Genomic DNA, 21608 nt, shown 5'->3' with positions numbered 1-21608 from the left:
CAATTCCCTGTATATTGATCATGAATAAATTACCCCTGGAGAGCTTTATAACAGTTCCTGTCATAAATACAAGAGCAGAGAGGCTCACTGCTATGATATACTTGAATATGAAACCACAATTCTCTGAACCTCTTACACCCCAGCTGCTTGCGAGTCTGACGCCTGACTATTGGGAAGAGAAGTATTCAATACTGACAACCGAGACTTGGTGCCACCTGGAAGATTCTTTAGTGCAAAATGCATCCTTTTTACAGAGAATGAAATTATTTTGAGATACTCAAGATCTAATTATATGTAATGATGACTACATCATTTCTCCTAATTCTGCTTATTTCTACCAAAATGGAAACTCAGTCCCCTGTGAGCCTCCTCCAACGGCTGAGCCCGCGTGCTCTCTGGATACCCTTATCACTCTGAAAAGCGCATCCACTGTTCGCTGTGGGGCTGCCTCTGTTGAAAGCTCAGAAGGGCCTTCGGTGGCAGAGTTTGCCCAGGTGCTGTTTGGACAATAGCTTCTTAGAATCAAGGAGGGCTGTTTGGCTTTCAAAGAAAGAAAAAGAACTGTTCAAATAACAAGTCTAATTTATCACCTGAGAGCCCCATCCAGTGACACTGAAATCCATGTAGACGCCGACGCAAACCACCACACAGGGGCGGGTGTCTGTCTAAAAAGCCGGTATCATTCGCCTAAAGCAGCTCTGTTCCTCGGTGCTGTACCCAGAGCAGCACCCCTTCACACTGCCCGGAGCAAGCTGTTGGATCCATGTGCAACACACCAGCCACCCAGAGGCCTCCACCTTCTCAGAAGGAGCCTCGTCCCTGACAGATCACACTGAAGAGCACCTGCTGGCATCTGTACGAATTCCAGACACAGACGCCGACAGGCCACCAGCTCATCTGCTGACTGCAGTGTGGCAGCGGGGTCAGCGCTTGGCAGGGAGGTAGCAAAGCCAGAGTTAAATAAACATCAGAGCTGTACAAGAGTTAGTACAGCCCATCTGGCCATGTTCTATGGGATGGGGCGCCACAGAAAGCCCTGAGATAAGCAAGCCTGGACTCAGGTCAGAGGCTACTCCGAGTCACTCGGCTCTTCTCTGTCCCTTAAAATCTAGATAAGCGGCGCTGGGGATTTAGCTCAGCGGCACAGCGCCTGCCTGGCAAGTGCAATGTCGTGAGTTCAATTTCTGGTACCGGAAGAGAAACAAAAACAAAAAATCTAGATAAGCTTTGGTTCCAATTCCAAACTCTGGGGAAGTCTGGATTCTACAACTGCTTGGTAGCTTAGAGTTTCTGCCTCAGCTCTTGCAGCCATGTCTGGTGTCTAAATTGTACAGTTTGTCAGTTTGCTCATTTAAAAACAAACTTGTACTAATAAAAATGAAAAACTAGTGCTCGGAAGAATCGCGTTTCTTACCCTGTGTGGTGCCATCAGTCCATATTAGGCTCTCCCGTTCTCTTAAGGCTTGCTGCTCAAGGTGTGCTCAGAGAACCAGCAATACCTGTGGTACGTGGGTAACACATGTGGGAAACTCTTCAGGTCCTCCCCAGACGTGCTGCATCGAACTCATACCTAATAAAACCCAGATGATGCAGCCCATTAAGTGTGCGGAGCAAAGACCTAAAGTCCTTCACCTCACCATGGGAGGATTCATTTCTCTGCCCTGGCCCTTTTCTGCCCAACCTCTCATTTTCTCTCGCTCCCACCTGCCTTCCCTCTCCTTTGTCCTTTCATTTTTTTTCCTTCTTGTCTGGACCTACCAACAAATTTGTCTCCCGCAGAGCATCCTTTTTCCCCGAAACATCTCGTTGTCTACCAGCCCTCAGTCTTGCCCCAAGCTTATCAAAGTGTTTGTCCCAACAGGGGTCCCCTGTAAGGGGGATCCAATATTACACTACCTCAGAAATCCCAAATTCTGCAGACAGCTTATTTCTAAACCAGCTGGAACCTGAGTTATCACTCAAGTGTTAGACCCAGCAAAACTGGTTTCTGATAGGAGAGTGATTCACTCAGTCACTTGGTAGTTACTGGCAGAAGCAGAACCAGAAAACCTCTTACACTTTCCATCACATCTTCTCTCCACCGCATTCCTAATCAGAAGTTTCAACCTCCTTGAGTAGTAACTGGATTATCTGGGAAGCAGGTACGTATCGAGTGCAGGTTGTATGTCAAATGCATTAATCAAAGATCAAAAGCAGCAAACCAGGTTGTTTTCCCATACTACCTGCCTTTGCCCAAATTCCTCCTTCAATTTGAAATCTTCCTTCCTATGTCTCTGTCTGGCAGACTCTTACACATTTTTGGGGACCAACAGCTGGGACCTTCTTGATTTTTCCTGACAAAATTCTTCCCTACCTTTTCTGTAGACACTCTGTCACATTTCTTCCATGACAAGTTAAACCTCTGTCCCCTTCTAGATAGACAGTTCCTCACAGAGGACCTGAACTCTATGGTCCCCATTCTGTACTAGTTCTCAGCAGAGAATCAGAAAGTATTCATTTTTTCCCCTACTGTCTGCCCTTGACAATCCCTACAATCAGTGATAGTGATATTGGTCAAACAAATCCAGCCCTTAGCCCTTCATCCTCAAGCTCCTGACCCCCCTCTGGCCTGACTACAATCCTGTCTTGATTACTTTTCTCTTGTTGCTGAGCCAAAATACCCAATACCCAAAACTAAGGAAGGAAGGATTTATTTAGCTCACAGTTTGTGGAGGTTTCAGTCCACACTCAGCTGGCTCCAAGGCTGGGTGGCCCATGGCAGAGGGCAACAGTTCATGGCAGCAGAAAACAGCAAAAGCAGCAAGAACAAAAAGGAAGGAGCAGCAAGAGGACACCTCTTTCCTTCCCTTCCCTTATACTGCATGCAGGCAACTCGCCCCAGGGAGGGTGTATCACTCACACCCATGAGCCCAGCATTGGACCGTGGATCAGTCATAAACTCTAGAAGCCCACCTCTTGACTGCATGAGGCTTTGGGGGACATCCAGACGTAAACCGTAACACCTTCTGCTGCCTTGTCCCCATGTAGCAGGCTGCTACTCCTTTCTAGACCTGCCCTCTTCCCAGCCTCTTTCATGCAGCTGCTTCTCCATGGCTGCAGCTTAGCCTCCGATGATGACTTTTTGAAAATCATCCTACTGGCTGGGCCTCATCTGCACAGGGAGTGGGTCTGATTCTTGGCTGGCGCTCTCAGTGGCGATATTGCCCTTCATAGGTGTTTTTTCATCAATTGTGTGGTCCTGTGCAAGTAAGTTTTTCATATTATCATTAAGGTTGGCGGATGGTCTTTTTTCAGTAAGTGTCACAGACTGAAATTCATCCCCATGACTGCTCTCAGTTGCCTTCTCCTGTGCTTCCTGTAACGGGGGGAAAAGGGTGGAGTCTCAGGTAGTTCCGGGATCGCACTCATGCGTGGGCACGCACACCCTGGCAAGGATCTGTCGCGTGAAGTAGCGTACCAATCTGTCAGATGTGTCTCAGCAGTGTGAAGATTAATCTGTACATTTCTTTTTGGCTCCATCAACCCTTGAGCTATAAGGTTGGTGTAAAATGGGAGGACTTGGGGCTGGGGATATAACTCAGTGGCATAAGCACCTGCCTGGCAACTGCAAGGTCGTGAGTTTGATTCCTGGTACCGCAATAAATAAATAAATAAATAAATAAATAAATAAATAATAAAATAGGAGGACTTCTGTTCTATCTGGAGAAAAGACCAGTCCTGGAAAGTGTGAATTTCTAAACCCCTCCTGTGAGGTGGAAGCTCCTCCTAAAATTTCAGTCCAGCTCAAGGACGCTTGAGCAAGTGGTGTGCTTTAAACTTTTTCCTCCTCCTCTTTTTCTTGGCTTCCAGAAAGCGGGAAGAAGAAAACAAGCGGAAAGAGGCAGAGCAGCAGAAAGGACAGTTGAGCCCAAATTCCCACAGACCTCAGGCCCTTCCCTGTCTTCTCAGCCCCCATGACGAGCCCAGCAGGCAAAGCAGGGACCCAAGAAAGCAGCCATCTGCCAGCCACAAAGCCCAGAGCCCTGAGCCAAGAGACGACAGAAGGTCTCCAGGCAGCCCCCCGGGGAAGGGGCAGAGTGTCTCCTCAGACCTCCAGGGAACAGACTCCAGAAAGCCAAATGGTAGGTGTGTGCACTTTCTTATCTGCTGCCAACCCATGGACTGTAGGCTGGGTTAACTGAGCGTATGTAGGCAGGTGCAGTTAAGGCAATTACGAGCACTTAACTCTCCCATTTTATGATTTGTTTTCTGTTTCCTGTGGTTCTCAGTCCTCTGTTTCTCTTTCCTCCCTTCGTGTTGGTAATTAGAGTATTTTCTAAGTTTCCATCGTGATAGGTTTATTGTGTTTTTGAGTGTATCTCTTTCTGTAGTTTCCATAGTGGTGGCTCGGGAGATTACACGTACATATGTGATGTTAGTCTGCTAATACCAGCCTTTCACCACCGAGCGAAATGCGCACACCTTACTTCCATTTAGATAGCCTTATGTTCCCCACATTTTCGTATCATGGCTTTGGGATCAGATGTTTTCACTATTTTTCAGTTATCAAATATAAGTATTTATCAGTCATCAAATATGTCTATTTTATGTACTCTTAAATCTACTTTTCCTCCTTCCTGATGCTCCGAGATTCTTTCTCTCACCATTTCCTTTCTGACTGAAGAATTTTCTGTAGCCAGTCTTTAAGGTCAGTCTGCCAGCTAGAATACTTTTGAATTCCCTTTTATCCAAATATGGCCCTTCCCTATTGCTGCTGTTTCAGTGTATACTGGATATTCAGAACAGTGGGTTTCACAGAACATGTTTTGATCATCCTCCTCCGCCTAAGTGTTCTTTTATTTCACTCCTAAAGAATTGTTAAGCCAGACATAGAATCTGCCAACTGGGGTTGGCAGTTCTTTTCTTTTAGCACTTGAAAATTATTGTGCCACTTTCTTCTGACTTCTGTGGTTTCAGATGAGAAATCCAGGTCATGCCAATTGGTCTTTCTTGAGAACATTCCTTGTAACGTGTTATATTTCTCAGATTCCGAGGTTCTTTTGTCATCTTTAGTTTTCAAAAATTTAATATGACATATTTTGGCACAGGTCTGAGGAGACTGTCCTATTTGGAGTTCATGTAATGTGTCGGGGGTCCCCAGCAACACCCCCAGGTTTGGTCATTTGCTGGGAAGACTCCCAGGACCCACTGTTTAATTGTACTCACAGCTATGATTTATTATAACAAAAGCACCCAAAGCAAAATCAGCAAAGGGGAAGGTTTGTGATGCAAAGGGAAACAAGCATAGGCTTGCAGGAGCGCTCCCCAGTGGAGTCACACCCAACACACTTAATACCCTCAGCGATACACAGTATCGATCAATTAAACAACTTTTTGCCTACAAGAAAAGCTTACGTAAGCCTTGGGCTCCGGGATTTTTACGAGTCATTCACGGAGGTAACCCTGCCCGGTGTGTGCCGACATTCCAGACTCCCAGAAGGAAAGGAGGTGTTCAGCATGAACCACAGTGTTTGCGTAAGGTAGTTTAAACCCACCGAGCCGCTCTTTGGAATGGTGGGTTTATGTTATGGAATGGTGGGAACCCACCAGAATCTACTGCAAATGCTGACACAGTGAAAGAGGCAAATAATACCCTAATATAACCATCAAAATAGTTTCCACCTTGTAGACTCTCAGAAAGAGTCTCTGTGGTCTCATGATTCCTTAAGTCAGGGTTTGGCCTCTCAGTCCGTGTCTCTGGACTTCAGTTCCAGTAGCTGTGAAATGAGAGTAAACTCTGTCCTGTAAGACAGTTATGGATGGAAACATTACTGCTCTGGCCAAGAACTTCTCTCTATGTAAAAGTAATGACCATAAGCATTCCTGGAATATAATTCCCTAATCTATTCTACAGTGACTGTGTGTGAGCAATGCAGTCCTTAAAGAGTGTGCGATGCTTTGTCACATGGCCATTCCTATGTCCTTTTTAGACGTCAATTTCAGGGTCAGTTATCTCTTGTGGCATAACAGAGCACCCCCCAAAACAAAGTGGTTATAGGTTAAACATACTTCTCTGGGTCAGCTGAGCAGTCCCTCTGTTGGTCACCTGGACTCTCTAATGCAGCTGCTGAAGGGCTGGCTAGGCAGGAAGGCCCAGTGTGGCGTAGCGCTGAACGATGACAAAGGTGACTCGATTCTCTTGCGTATGGCTTTTTGTTCTCCAGTACGTTAGACCATCTTCCTTACATACACTTCTCAGAACAGTGCTTTGAGAGAGGGCAGAAGCCACAAGACCTAGACTTCAGAACTTTCACGTCACTTCTACCACATTCTCTTGATCACAGCAAGTCACAATGCCAGCTCAGGTTCAAGGGCGTGAAGAAACAAATGCTACTTCTGGGTGGAAGACGTGCCAAAATTATATTGCAATGAAGTACATATTAGGATAGGAAGACTCTTTGGCCATTAAACAATCTGCCATGGCAGGCAACATCTCCTACTTCTGTCTCCCTGGTCTGAAGCACAAAAAATAAAATAGTATTTATTAAATGTACAGTTGGGCCGGGCGTGGTGGCACACACCTGTATTCCCTGTATGCACTCGGGAAGCTGAGACAGGAGGATTACTGTGAGTTTGAGGCCAGCCTGGGCTATACAGTGAGCTCAAGTTCAGCCTGCACTATACAGCAAGACCCTATCTCAAAAAAACAAAAAAGAATGAATTAATAGAGGCTGGGGATTTAGCTCAGCGGCAAAAGCGCCTGCCTGGCAAGCGCAAAGTCATGAGTTTAGTTCCTGGTACCGGAGAAAAACAAAAACAAACAAACAAAAAAAAGAATGAATTAATAAATGAATAGGTGGATGGTATTTGCTAGGTGCTAGAGATGCAGAGATGAAAGATAGGTCATTAAACACAGGACAAAAAGTATTCATTGTGTCTACTCAGTAACAGAATCCCACTTTGTGGCAAAGATTTGTTTCTTGTTCGCTAAGTCACTTATGCATGCATTCATTTAACAGAGATGCTTTTGAAGCCATGCTATGTGCCCGCTGTACTGAATTCTCAATTAAGGGTAAGGATCACACCATCAGCTTTTTTCCCTCAGCAGTGGGTGTAACATTGGTTACATGGGGCTTACTGTCTATTCCCAGAATTACACTTAATCCCTGTTACTTCGGATGGACAGATGGTTCCCTAGTCCAGAGCCCTACAGAGCAGAGGGATCGGGGAGCACAGTAATTTCACACTTACAGCTGCACAGGGGAGGTGATTCACATTAGCCTTGTTGTAAGCCATCCTGGAAGAGTCATCCCTCAAGGCCAGTCAGGTCTGCCGTGGACCAGTCACAGTCTGGTAGCGTGGCTTCACATCCTGAAAACTCGATGTTGTTTCAGGTTCTAATGACAAGTCCTGTCCGTTCATTACACTGATTCTCGTTAGACTCCCTCAAGGTGATCTGGTGGAGTGTATGACGATTATGAGGTGAATTTAGTGCCTTGGGCCAAACCCTAGTATTTCTATTCCTTCTAATAGAATAGACTGCAGTCAATTTAAAATACCAATGCACCCTGCACATTATAAAGGTATTAGTATCTCTTTCAATGTTACCTGTGTACATGTATATGTGAGTATGTATGTAGGTATATGCATGCATATGAGTACATTAGGCCACAGCAGAAGACTTATTTCTTGTCAAAAAATTTAGTTAGTGTTCTAGAACAACTCTGAGGTAGGCAGCTTCTTGCTGACTTGAGAGCAGGAAGCGGTACTGTTATTAAGGGACTTCTGTGATGAGCCAGATTCAAATGTGCAAATGAGGTCTCAGAAAAACCCATCATCGAGAATTTGGGGACCAGCTGAAGGCCCACAGGCTAGTGGGCCTGACTTGGATGTAAGGAGAGGGAACAAGGGCCATCTTTATCCCATTCATCTGCTCAAGAGGCCACAGTACAAAGAAAAGTAGAGAGATACTTTCAGGAATCAAGAAGGACCATTAATTCCAACCTCTCTGGCATCGTGTTCCCAGGGAACCCCCACATCATACGGCAAAGGTTGTTTGTTGTTTTTCATAGTATTTGGGATTGAACTACAACTCACACTGCTTGGCCACATAAACAGCCACAGCTGCTTCAGTGGACCGGGGTTCAGACAGGCTATACCTTCGCAGGGGAGCACACCAGCAAGAGCTCAGAAACAGGAGATGTTCACCACCTCGCTCTCTCCCGCGCCCTGTCTCATGGAGAATGTTAGAGCTGTGGGTCTTCACACAGCATCTAGTTCAGTCTTTTCCAGACAAGCCAGGAAAGTGAGGCCCTGAAAGCGGGTAGAGTTTAAGTCTTTCAGCAGGCGATTTCCTTTTTCTCTGAGTTAACGGTTCCTTTCTGCTAGTTTATAATTTATGCATCATATTTGCTAAGTGGACAAGCTTTGGAATCACACAGCCTGAGTTTGCACTTAGACTCTGCCGCTCTCTGGCTGTGTAAACCTCCACCAGCTATTTAACCTCACCAAGCCTCATTTTCTCTCTTTGCAAAAAAAAACAGTAATAATGCCTACCTTAGAAAACTGAGACCAGCAGCGAGATAGCCCATGTAGAGCTCTAAGGACAGTGCCTAAAGAACTCTGTGAATGTGTGCTTCTCTTGTAATTAACCCCACTATTTCAAATGGGGAAACAGAAAGAGGCCTATCTTTAGAAAGATGACTGGCTGAGTGGAGGATGGATTTGAGGGACCAGATCAGGTCTGTGCTAAACAGCGGCAGGAGGGTGAGGAACAGGAGGTGGCCTTAAGCGTAGACTTGAGCCCAGGCCTATGGGGCACATGTGTAATCCAGCAGTCTGAGAGGCTGAGACAGGAGGACTGCAAGCACAGGCTAGGCACCATAATGATACCCTGTATCAAAATAAAGGGGAAGTGGCGGCTCTGGGCATGTAGCTCAGTGCGAAGGCTCTGAGTTCAATCCCAAATACTATGAAAAGCAACAAACAAAAAACCGTCCCTGAGGGGAGTTGGTGGCAGATTGCTCTTGTGAGGTGGTAAGATAAAGCTGTCTTTGTGCCACTGTGGTTTTCGGAGAGTCTGAGGAGAAACTCACTGTTTCAGGGACCAGCCGGGTGTTTTCTTCTCCTCATCACTTGTACTGTCCGAGCTGGTAGCTGTGACCGGTATGAGCATAAGCAAGTCCTTACAGTGGACGCGTGCACAGCAGTGGGGGCAGCAAATTCCCTTACCTCCTTCATGCCAAGACGTCCTGACCGCTCTTCCTTGTTCCACTTTTATATTTATACTGTTATTTATTTATGTCCTCATTTGGCTGTCTCAAATACATCTCCAGCTCACCCTACCCAAGGCAGAACAAATGTGTAATCACACAGACTCACAACTGTAGTACCACACCGTGCAGTTTCACTACCAAAAGAATCCACTGCGTTCCACGTATTTGTCCCCCCTCTCCCCTAACCCCTGGCAACAACTTATCTTTTTCATTGAGGCCGTAATTTTGCCTCTCACAGATTGTCATATAATTGGGATCATACACTGTGGCCTTTCGAGACTCTTCTTTCACTTGGCAATAAGCATCTAATGTTCCTCAGTGCCTTTTAAAACACAAGCAGATGTTTAATAAGACCACCTGCTGCCCACTCCACCCTACCACCCACCCAGACAGTGGCTGCTTAGGCTCACGTATTTACCACTCTTTCAATTTTCTCTTATTTTCTCTTGTTGGTCTTATTTTCTTGAAGTGATGATGGTGCTTTTAAAAGGATGTTCTTTACATTTTGGTCCGCATTTCTAGGTATTAGTAAAGGCCTTCCAGTTATCTATCATATTGCTGGAAAGAGAGGTTGAACAGTTTTTTTTTTCACGAGTCATAATTGTCTAGGACAAGTCTATTTAAAAAATGTGAGCAAACCAGCATAATAGCCCTACTGTGTAAGCTTTGGGCAATAACTATCCTTCCCTTTTGTCTCCCCAAGAAACGTCCAGGGAACATTCTAAAGGCCACTCTGTCTGTGTCCGCCTCAGACCCGATGAAGGCCGTGGTGGAGACTGGTGTTCGGGAGTCTCCTCTGCTGCGAAGTCCAGAGGTGAGACAGCCGGAGAGCATCGGTGCGAGAAGGGGAAAGGCGTGCCGAAGCAGCCCTCCTCTGTCAGGGGGGCCGGGCCTGACGACAGGGGAGAGGAAGCCGGCCGCGTGGCTGCAAGCCTTCCACTGCAGGACAGGCACGGGAAGCCCAGCAGACGGCGTGACTCAGCACCCAAGGCCAGAAGTGTCCCCCAGAGAAGGCGCACTCAGGAGCTCAGAGGAAGGTGCTCCCCAGCCGGCTCAAGCCGGCCTGGCAGCGCCAGGGGGGAGGTGGTCCACGCTGGGCAGAACCCTCTCCACCACCGCCCACCAAGGAACAAAGTGACACAAGACAAGCTCGCAGGAGGGGTCTGTTCAGATTTACCAGACAGCCAAAAGGACGTGAGGCCAGGAGCCAGGAAGCCGGGGCCATCTACCCTCACCGAGAGCATTCAGGTGTCTAAGGAGACTGACCCAGCCCCTGCGCTCCTCTCTGGGCCGAGTATGAATATTGACCTTCTCCCCATAGAGCTCCGGCTACAGATAATCCACAGAGAAAGAAGTAGGAAAGATCTGTTTCGCAAAAAGAACAAGGCAGCCACTGTCATCCAGCGGGCCTGGCGAAGGTAGGAAGAGGCGCTGTGGCATCTGTGGGTCTTTGGTTGTTACTGATACCCGTGTATGCTTTGATGTCTTCCCAGGGAATTGCAGGCCCATCTAATGGAGCCGGCCCACGAAACTCACACCTGCACATGCTTGTGATTCATCCTGTACAGTATAAATTAAGTGTACAGTATTTTTGCCTAGAAGATAGGAATATACCCAGAACAGTATGGTGTAAAGGAAAAAGTCCTGGTTTGTAATCACAAGGCCTGGGTTTTCAGGGTAGCTCTACCAGGTTGTCTGAATTTGGGCAAATCATTCACCCCCCCACCCAACCTATGCCTCATGAGTAAAACAGGATCTAACAATTTGCTGCATGTGTCCTGTTTGTATGATAGGTTGCTAGGATTCATTTATACTTTATAAACCCTAAGATACACACGCATAAGACATTTTTTCTTGGGGCTGGGGATTTAGCTCAGCGGCAAAAGCGCCTGCCTGGCAAGCGCAAGGTCGTGAGTTTGGTTCCCGGTACCGGAGAAAAACCAAAAAAAAAAAAAAAAAAAAAAAAAAAAAAAAAAAAAAAAAAAAAAAAAAAAAAAAAAAACAAGACATTTTTTATTTTTATGTAAGAAATACATAAACTAATACAACTAATTTGTTGTATTCCAAATACCTGAACCAGGCCTAGATATAGTGGATTAAATAGCTAAAATGTATTATATAAACCCGTCTGAGCATCTAGTCAAGCTGAAAATAAGGGTTAAACACTGGAAGTTGGGGTGCAGGCTCTCCTAAAAGATTGGGTCAGTGTCCCAGGATGGTAGAGACAGGCACCTCCATGATGGAGACGAACACCTCTTGGGAGGACTGGAAGGTTCTTTGCTCCAAGTTTTCATGTAGCTCACCATCTCCTTCACACTCCAGATCAGGCCTTACAGTGATGACGGTTCCCAGGGATGGGCTGGACCCATCATCACCAAAGGTGGGAGTTCGTGATCCCACCTCAGGGAGAGGGAACTAATAGGGGATATAGGGAGTGAACCTTTACAAGCTTAGGTGTGCCCAGCATCAAGGCCTATTTCAGTAGAAACAGAAGAACAGGCTGAGAGAACACTAACACTGGCAGAAAGAGAGAAGTTCTTGGTACGTCCAGGGCAAGAGGTCCGTGGGGACAGCATGCCAGAAACTGTCTCACTCACAGCCTGGCTTGTGCTTGCGCAGCTTTGAAAACTCCCCACGTGTCTGCTTGAGCTCATGTGATCTCCCTGCCACATGAGAGGCCACCACGACGGGGACTGTGTCCCCTTTTCTTAGACAAGCAAACCGCTCAGAGGAAGAGTGCCTTGTCTTTGTGGCACAGACCCAACATTTGCTCCTGTGACACATACCTCGAGGACTTTCACTTACATTCATGTAAATAAAGTGAGTCTTTGCTGTGGTCAAGATTATGGCAGTGGCTACAGCTCTTGTTCCTTGTCTGAGTAGGCTGGAGGACTGCCGGGAAAGTCCTCACACACACAGGGAACGGTCTCAGAGTGCGGGCATGCTGGTATCAGCACCGTCATTCATACTGGCAGTTAGTATTTATTGGGCACTTGTGCAGGCACTGTGCAAAGCAGCTTTATAGCAATTCATTCGTTTACTCCTCACAGTACTGTTAGGTAGAGACTGAACTTGTCCCTATTCCACAGATGAGGGAACTGCAGCACAAAAAGGTGAATCAGCCTCCTCACACCAGAGCTGGTAGGTGCCAGGTACTGACTTTGAGCCAAGACAGTCTCCCGCTGAAGCCCAGACGGGAACAGTCGCTGTTCCCCTTCCCTGGATGTTATGTCGGGCGTGCACTGGTTACGATCCAGGGGAACTTACTGTTAAATATTCTGGCTGAAACCTGGATCTAAACAAGCCAGCAAGCTTGCTGCATGAGGCCCCGCAGCTGCTTCCTAACTAAAACGTCTCCCTCTCAGACTCTGTTACTTGACTCCTTTGAAGAGTTGGGAGCTGACAGGTGCTGTCAGTAACTGTCCGGAGTAGCAAATGAGCCTTCGGTCACTCCCATTGGGAACAGTGGGCTCATAGTCTGGTGCACCCATCTGGAAGGCAATCACACAGCCCCTCCGGCTGCACCACTGTGCAGTCTGAGGTCTGGGGACACTGACTCTCGAAGTCTTCTGGGTGCCACACATCGTGGCACCTGCTGATGGTAAAAACACTCACTGCTTGTTATTATTTAACTATGTCCCCATCTTATGTTTTTTAATGCTGTCTTAGAAAAGCATGTCTGACACCAAACCTAAGGAGCAGTGAGGGGTGGGGTAGTGCACAGGGTTTTTGCATTTAAGTGCTCCAGAAACGCAGGCTATCTTTATATAGGACATGTCCAGGATGGAGAAAGGGAGCTGTAAAATAGGCAAGGATGAGGTGAGGAGACTGAAACTTGGGCCTCAAGAAAAATGAAACTAAATCTTACAATTATGAGTTTTATTACCAAGTAAAGCTTGACTGTTTTAAAAACCGAAACCAGACACCAGACAAGCTAACCTGGAAAGCTGCTGCATAAAATACTTTGTTATTACCCAAACATGCGGAGGCCCCTTCCAGTCATCTCTAGCTTTCCGAGATGAGTAAGCAAGGAGAGCTGGGCCATAAGAGCCCTGAGCCCAAGGCCCGAAGGGACCAGCGGCATGTTAGGATCCCCCACGCACCAGAATGCGTCCTCCTGGAGATGGGAGAACGGGGATGTTCCTCCAACCTGAAGACCACGGTGTTCCCTGGACGCAATCAGCCTCCATTGCAGAGCTGGCTGGCTGGAAGCTGGGCCCGCTGAAAAATGAAGCTTCCAGCAGCCTCAGGCAATACTTCAACCAAGCCTGGCCCCCCACCCCTACCTCAGTTCTCTACCCACAGAGCAGAGGGCAGCAGAAGACACTTGGTAGGTCAGGAAGTATTTTACAATGGGAAAATAGAAAAATTTCAACATCCTGCCTCTGAAATTAGGAAAGGGAGCTTGAATGAACCTCCCAGGAGTTTGGTAAATACTATTCCTATAGTTTGAAATGCTACTAAAATAAATCTGGTGTTCTCAATCCTGTTGTCTGAAAGCCTCTCCTCTCCTCTGATCCCACCAGCTATCAGCTCAGGAAGCATCTATCCCACCTTCTGCAACGGAAGCAGCTCAGAGCAACAGACATGGCCAGATGGGAGCGCGAGTGCGTGGCGCTGCTCCTCCACGTTTGGAGGAAGGAACTGGCATTCAAGCTCCCAAAGACCAGTGCAGTAAGCAGGACTCCCCGGAGTCCATCCAAGGGCATCACAGGAGCAAAGTCCACCAAGCACTCAGTGCTCAAGCAGATCTATGGTAAATGACCTTCTGGGCACTTTATAGTTTACAACAAGCACACTTGAAAAAAAAAAAAAACAAAAAGCACACTCGAGAATAAGATGTGAAATGAGACCTAATTATATTGTGCGAACCTTGATTCAGACTTAACACAAAACTTTCTTATTCTGAGAACCAGGACGATTCTCAGCATCCCACTTAGTGACTCCCAACAATTCCGGGTCAGAATTGGTTTGGTGAGGCATTTTGGCACCTCATCCCAGGCACTTCCAGCCAGGAGTCTCCTCTGGGCTCTGTGGCTGAAAGCGCCCCCGTGTTAACCCTCAAAGCTTTGCATGGGTGTCCCCTTCCTTACACCACCCATTTGGATGATTGTAGATTCAGACCCTCTCTGCCTCACTCCGACCTTTCCTGTGCCGGGATAGCACAAGGTTGCTCATCTGTGAGAATGCCCAAGACCCAACCATGCTAGTACACACCTGTTCAGCAGATCAACTGCTACAAATGGGAACATTTTCAGTTCTGGAAAGAACCCATCCAAATGCTCCCCAACAGCAATACGTTGAGCCAAGGCATCTTTAGAAAGGCCCAGCTCAGGTGGTAAACTATCAGGACTTTGTCCTGGATCTTATAGAGTACACATCTCTAACCCAACATGCTGGTGTTCACAAAGTTTCAGACTTTAGAGTATTTCAGATTTTTGGTTTACAGTCAGCCAGTAAGGTCTACACAACATCCCCAAACCCAAAAACAGAACCTCAACATCTGCAACACCTTTGGTCCTGAGCATTCCAGATATGGGATACTCAGCTGCTTCCACACCATGCCTAACTTACCTCCGCAGACACTCGCAAGCTCAAGCCCTCACCACAAGGAATTCAGAACTTGGTCAGGCCACAGCTGTCATGGGTCGAAGACAGATGACTGCTGTTGTTTGATTTCAGGTTGTTCTCAAGAAGGGAAAGTCTATCATCCCACAAGACCCTCAAGACCCCCTCCCGTGCTGCATCTCAATTCAGGTAAGGCAGCCACTGTTCTGGCAAAACAAGTGGGAGAGAGAACATGGAAAGCATTTTCCATCTTTGATTTATTGCTGGATTACAAGACATTAGAACAGAGATGGCCAAGGCTTTCGCATGGTCATATATGCATGTTTTTGTCCCTCATTCATTGCTTTCATTGCATTATTACTGTAATGCCTATCTATATAAGAGCCAAGTTATTTTCTACCATGAGAAACTATTAACATTACCTCTAGTAGAAATAAATGATAGCTAACACTGAACATTTTTACATACTTGTTCACATAAAGAAATGAAAAAATTTTCTTCAAGGATGCACTGGGAACCTTTGTCCCGTTCTGGTGTCACAGAAGACACCGTCTCCTTACCAAAGATGGGAAGAGCGCCATAAACAGAACACGGGTAGCACATTGCCTCAGGCTCGGTATACACACCGTGACTCACACAGAAGCTACATTTTACACAGGGCTCCTTCCTTCACACTGGCATTAAAAGTGGGTGATAAGTTCAGTGCTGTCAGCAGCTAATGCCAGGTCCAGTGTAGCTCACGGGTGGCTATGGCAACATGCCGCCCCCACCCTCCCTGATCACCCCCCTGACCCACGGTTACCCTGCAGGGACAGAGTGCAGCCGGCAAGGTGAACAAGGGCTGTCAGCATGAACTTTAACGTTCATTTAGTTTTTGATGAGGGGAAAACCTGGATGTGGGGGACAGAGCAATTACTGCCAAATCTTTTAATGAGTTGGGTAACTCATATAACAGAAGGGCTGATCAGGGAGTGATGGCTGGAGAAATTAGAAACTTTCAAAGGAATCCAGGCGGCACAGTTTTATGTAAATACTGCCTTTATCCCTGAGTGAATTGGAGAGGATCTCAAAAACAGAACTGTCAGATGTAACTGTCAAGTGAAGCGTCCCTGAGATAAATGTTAGTATAAACTAGACAAGGAGATCATTTTTCAGTATGTTTTAAGAGAAAAACAATCCAGGACTACCAGAAATCCTTAAAAATGAGGATGTTTAAGAAGCATAGATTTTTAGAGAGGATGGAGTAAGCAAATATAAAGAAATACTTTCTTACTTCGTATAACCAAGCAGTCTGTCCTTCACATACTTCTAACTGGCTTGGAATAAGACAAGGATAAAATAATTCTCCCCTAACCCTGAAGTTAGGGGAGCACAGGTGTTGCTAGGGCCAACCCCACCCACATTAAGCATCAATAAAGTTGGCTGGATAGACCTGCTAGTTTATGTTCTATACAAAAACAAGTCTATAAATGAAGTAACTCCCAAGAAATGAGCCTGACTTGGATACCTGTTAACTTTATGACATATGGAATCACAGATAACTGACTGAAAAAGTAGAGCATTAACTTCTGTCTTCAACTTGAATAAAAGCTTTTTACCTTGAGAATTCAATGGAGCTAAGGATTTCCTGATTTTGAGTACTGTCCTACTCCATTTTAGAAAATTGTGTGGTACACTGCAGATGTTCAAATACCTGATGAATAGGGGCTGGGGATTTAGCTCAGCGGCAAAAAGCGCCTGCCTGGCAAGCGCAAGGTCGTGAATAAATACTGTTGCTCCTACCTTCCAAACTGGGAAAAAGATTTCCTAAGGCTTTATTACTTTCTCTAACATGAAGATTAGAATGAGGAACTCATGAAAACACAGCCTCTTGGGCTGCTGATCTACGTTCAGGAGATTATCTCTGCTGCACCTAACCTGCAACCTAGCCTCAAAGAATATGAATATAGCCTTTTTATTGACAAAGACACAGATAGACATCCTGGGCCCATCTCCTTAAAAATGAAGACTCTCCTTAAAAATCCATCTTACTGAACAGAATTAATGATAGCTTAAGTAAGTACTGATAATGGTTTACCCCCATGAATCCAAAGTATTCCTATCACCTGCACAGAGTTATGTAGGTAATTCAAGAATACAGTGGAGGCACACAAGTACAATCCTAGCCACTCAAGAGGCTGAGGCAGGAGTAACACAAGTTCTGAGCCAGCCTGGAAACTTGGCCAAGACATTATCTCAAATAAAATTTAAAAGGGGATAGGGATGTAGCTCAGTGGTAAAGCACTTGCTTAGCATGGGTTGAGTCCCACTTAAAATAGCCAAAAAAAATGCCCAGTTTCTAAAAGTAGTGATTATTTTAAGGCACATTTCTTATTTTTTAAAACTACTGACCTTTCATGTTAAAGGCCACAGGTTAGGAGCAAAATACAGCAATGTTTCAGCAAAGCCTCAGGCACTTCCGACCTCAGTACCCTCACTTGTCCAAGTACATCACTAATGTTTTCTGGCTGTGGCATCCTATAAATTTACTTCAAGGTCATAAAAGGCCCCCCAAATCCATTTTAAGTTTGCCACCAGTCTGTTATCCTTCAGGATCTGAGAATCTGAGTAATTCCCCAACATACCAATTTTCTGGAACAGACTTAAGTATGTGTCGTGTTATGTGAGACACATGCAGAGAAAGGTGAATTAAGTTATTTCAGGTAGACTGAAGAAACAGGTTCCAGTCCCAGCTCTTCAAACACCTGCCTCTTCCCAATCCAGGTTCTTCCCTGAAGTGACATCCCCTATCTTAAAAATAAGGAAAAACATGAAGCTAGTAAGTCATCCTGTCTCTCAAGCAAACTGGCCCATCTCATTTGTATCCAGGAATAGCTCAAACCTAAATCTATACCCTTACCAACAAAGAACGCTTTTCTTCAGTATTACAAGTAATGACCTGAATATCTACACGGTATTTGTTTTTAACAGTGAGCAACTTGCAGTGCATACATCTCCTTGAGAACACTGGAAGATCGAAGAACTTTTCTTATAACCTGCAATCAGCTACTCAATCAAAAAACAAACCAAAGCTTTGACTGCCTGTGGAAGACGACTGGAATAGCTAATGTAGAGTTCTGATTCTTTGTGGATCGTCTTTTACGTCTTAGAAAAACTTTAGCATCATGGCTAAGACCTTTCTTGCACTGAAAATGTGGTAACCACTCAATATGTGCAGCTGTTTACACTCCGCTCTTACATAGTGCTGTTTGTTAACTCATACAACCTGCACTGAAAGGACCACGACAGACCACGCCCCAGGGGACTGCCTGGGCGCCTTCACCTCTGCATGGCTGGAAATGAGATCTGGTAATTACATAAGTGGAACTCAGAATGTGAGCACCAAAGAGTCTGTTAGGCTGAGACATTGACAGGTGGCAGGGGCCTGGCTTCTTGGTTCAAGTAATAAACCTGAGGAGCCTGTCCCACAGCAGCCACCGTTATCACATTATTTCCCTGATTACCTACTGTAACACATGACAGACACCACACCTTCACTTACTCCAACACAGCAGTTTTAAATTTCGTATCAGAATCAGGACCCAGTGTCTGCATTTAGAAACTGTCAGAAGACCATAGGTACATTGTCTTGATTCTTTACATTTTTCAGTTCCTGAATTTACCCTCTGAAGACCACAGCCCACTTGTACTTTTTCTGACCAAATTGTGAGGTGAGCAATCTTCACAAGATGCCGTTCCTATTGACAGGGAAAATTATCCATGTTCTAGCTAAGAAAATTTGTTTAAATAAAACTCCAACCAATATGGGGTCTTTCACATTTTTAAGGGTAAGACTATGGAGGAAATGTAGATAGTGGCATTAGGCTCACAAATATTTTTAGGGTCAGTTCTGTTTTTAAGATCACTACCACCCCTGTACGAATGGTAATAGGAAACAAAGTGTTTACCTAATTTAATTACCCTGATTTTTAGTTGAATAGTCATTATTTTCAGAATTATGAAAACACAAATAGGTTTACCTAGATGACATCACAAAAATTCAGTTAACTGGTTAATAAATACACAAGTTGCCAGAGTATCACTGTTACTTTGTAAATCTCTAACACCTATGAAATGTAAAGTGCATTACTACTTGTAACCATGTATCATGCACTAGTTGTATCATGTACTAGTTCAGGAATCCAGCCTGAGCACCAGTGGGGACTTCCAAGCATCATTTCCCTATTTTAGTGCAAAGGAAAGTTCACAAACAACTTCTTTAAAAGTTTAGCTTTAATGACAAACATCTATTACATCACTCTCTCTTCAAAATAAGATAGATGTGAATAAACAATTTCAAACAGGAGGTATCACAGGGCGTCTTCAATACACTGTACTCAATGCAGCAGGCCCCTGGGGATGCCCAGTGATATACACACTGAAGCAGTAATGTAAGTCTGTGAGCCACTGCTCCTGAACACCACCACTCTTCATTGTCTGCAGAGAAAAGGGTAACTTCAGAATCATACTTAAATCATTACGCCACACAGCAGCATTTTTTACAACTAACTCATTTCTCAAAGCCTAGGCACAAGTATCATCATCTATATACATCACTCCAGGAAGTCTGTCAAGAAAAAAGGAACTATTAACTGGGCGCTACCACAGCAAAAGAAGCCCAGAAAAATGGTAGTTATGTTCTAGAGTATCACCAGCTCCTCTGAGTCTGCTCCCTTCTGTGCACAGACACTCACAGATTGCCCCGTTAACCATCTGTACACCCCGCTCCCCTTTCCTGGGGACTCTCGTGTCTCATGAATTCTTTGGACTAACTGGACAATTTCCGTTAATCCCTTTACAGAGGTAGGCTGATTCTCTAATCTGGGACTCCTCCCTTCTACTATTTCTGAATTATTCCACTGTTTCTTCCAGTTCTTCTACAAGGACTCCTCAAAAAAATTCAGAATGAACACCTTTTACATATAAAAGGTTCACCACTCCAAAGTATGACTATGTATTTCAATGAAAACCCTCACTGGGAGGATGAGGCAAGAGGATCACGAAGAGCTTGAGGCCAGCCTGAACTGCACAGCGAGACCCTGTCTCAAAAAAGGAAAAAAAAACAGAAAAAGAAAAAGAAAACCCCAAACTCCTATACAAAACGTTTCTTTAAAAAAAAAAAAAAAGTTTCTTTAACCTTTCCAAACCAAAAACACCAGGAATCCAACAAAGCTGTCCCCTAAAAGACAGAGCAGCCAAAGGCAGAAAGCCACCAAGAGGCAAAGCCAGAGGTTGCTCAACCACCTTCTTCTGATTTCATCTTACTGTCCAGTGAACTAATGATTAGAAATTAAACTGGAGTTGATTCCTCAATAATAGGTGACAGTAAGTGCTCAGTAAGTGTCACGTGCGTTAAACACCTCACCTGGACAATCCCATTTAATAGCTGTCAAAACCCAAAAATAATACAAAAAATTAGCATTATTCCCATTGGTATAGATAGGAAAATAAGCTGGACTAGATAAGGAAAAAAACTTGCCAGGCTATCACAATGAAGTGTGATTAGAGTACAGGTGGGAACAACTTTGATGCCTGTACCTTTTCCAACCAAAGTGCCTGGAGTATTTTACGACTTTTTTAAAAAACCAGTTGTGGAATCATGAGGCATCCCCTTGGTTAAGTCACAGAGGCAGGACCTAGACAATAGGGGAAGTTTTAAGAAACTAACACACTGGGCTTAACTCAAGGAGTCAGTCAGGCACAGGAACTCCACCCTCCCCAAAGCAGCCCCCTGCCCGACCCATGAACCCACTCCTATACTAACAATACAAATGCCTTGGCAATATGCTTCTTACAGTGATATTCTTGATGATCTGCTGCACCAAGATGGCATTGGTCAACATGTGAGTCCTGAGGGGAGCATGCTGAAGCAGCAGGCGAAGTAGCTGGCCAACTACAGGTAGCTCGTCAGGTCCAACTCTGTTCACCCGCAGGCTCTGCAGCATCAGCCTAAGGACTCGAGGCAGGAGAGCCAGGATGGAGACACAGGCCCCCCACAGCTTGTCCCTACAACAATGGAGACAGACATGCATCAGGGAGCCAAAACATACATGGAAAGTATCCTTTTTACATCCTTTAAGATGGGACTGGCCTTCTAAGAAACACAGCATTTCTTGATAAAACATGACAAACCATAATTAATAGGAACTGGATTTCATCAGACTTAATAAGCAAATCCAATGAAGAATTAGCCGTTCTCCCCTAATCTATGGGTTTTCAGATGCCTAGCAACCAGAACTGTCCTGGGCTTAACAAGAACATTCTTGAAGCCCCTACTGATCATATAAAACACAGAAACAGCAAGAGAACAGAATGATCTATGCATATAGTTCCCCATTAATTAACACTATCCAACTGGACACTACCCAACTATTATACAATGTAAAAGATAACAGAATAAAGATATCCCACTGGTAAAGGAAAAAAAGAAACTTAGGAAAACTTTAAGCCTATGAAGTGGAGGAGCCTGTTTAGTATCTTAAGGGAACGGCAGATCTGCAGAGAGATACCTGTCTAGGGCCAAAGTTTCAGGAAGTAGCTAGTAAGAGGAACATTACTGCAACGCTAGTTCATAGGATGTCAGAAATAGTAACTGAAAAATCAATAAAGATAATTCTTTCGGTATCTTTATTGAACAGGAGCAAAACAATGTTTACAGCTGAGAAGGATTAACTTGTATAACTATAGTCTAACCACATTCTGCAAGAGAAACAATTACATGGAGCAGTATCCATTTGCAGTAGCCCA

At 45.1% G+C, this 21608-nt stretch overlaps 2 protein-coding genes across 7 annotated transcripts in view; one reads left to right on the top strand and one right to left on the bottom strand.

Moving 5' to 3' along the window:
- Invs (inversin) overlaps positions 1 to 19165 on the top strand; it is a 138841-nt gene extending 119676 nt beyond the window's left edge. For 2 of the 3 annotated variants that reach the window (XM_005382808.2, XM_013513189.1), the window contains 5 exons: positions 3850 to 4121; positions 9958 to 10672; positions 13781 to 14010; positions 14937 to 15011; positions 17793 to 19165. In XM_005382808.2, coding sequence (XP_005382865.1) covers positions 3850 to 4121; positions 9958 to 10672; positions 13781 to 14010; positions 14937 to 15011; positions 17793 to 17899 — 1399 coding nt within the window. In that variant the 3' untranslated portion in view covers positions 17900 to 19165. The remainder of the gene's footprint in view (positions 1 to 3849; positions 4122 to 9957; positions 10673 to 13780; positions 14011 to 14936; positions 15012 to 17792) is intronic. The other variant, XM_005382810.2, reaches the window with a different exon arrangement.
- The window catches only part of Tex10 (testis expressed 10), a 63271-nt gene continuing 60739 nt past the window's right edge, over positions 19077 to 21608 (bottom strand). For all 4 annotated transcript variants that reach the window (XM_005382811.2, XM_005382814.1, XM_005382813.2 and 1 more), the window contains exons 14-15: positions 20657 to 20867; positions 19077 to 19298 (exon numbers count right to left, since the gene is read on the bottom strand). In XM_005382811.2, coding sequence (XP_005382868.1) covers positions 19185 to 19298; positions 20657 to 20867 — 325 coding nt within the window. In that variant the 3' untranslated portion in view covers positions 19077 to 19184. The remainder of the gene's footprint in view (positions 19299 to 20656; positions 20868 to 21608) is intronic.

Source organism: Chinchilla lanigera, unplaced genomic scaffold (assembly GCF_000276665.1).
Source record: "Chinchilla lanigera isolate Chin_1 unplaced genomic scaffold, ChiLan1.0 scaffold00018, whole genome shotgun sequence".
NCBI classification, from domain to species: domain Eukaryota; kingdom Metazoa; phylum Chordata; class Mammalia; order Rodentia; family Chinchillidae; genus Chinchilla; species Chinchilla lanigera.
This window is presented reverse-complemented; position numbering and strand designations above follow the sequence as displayed.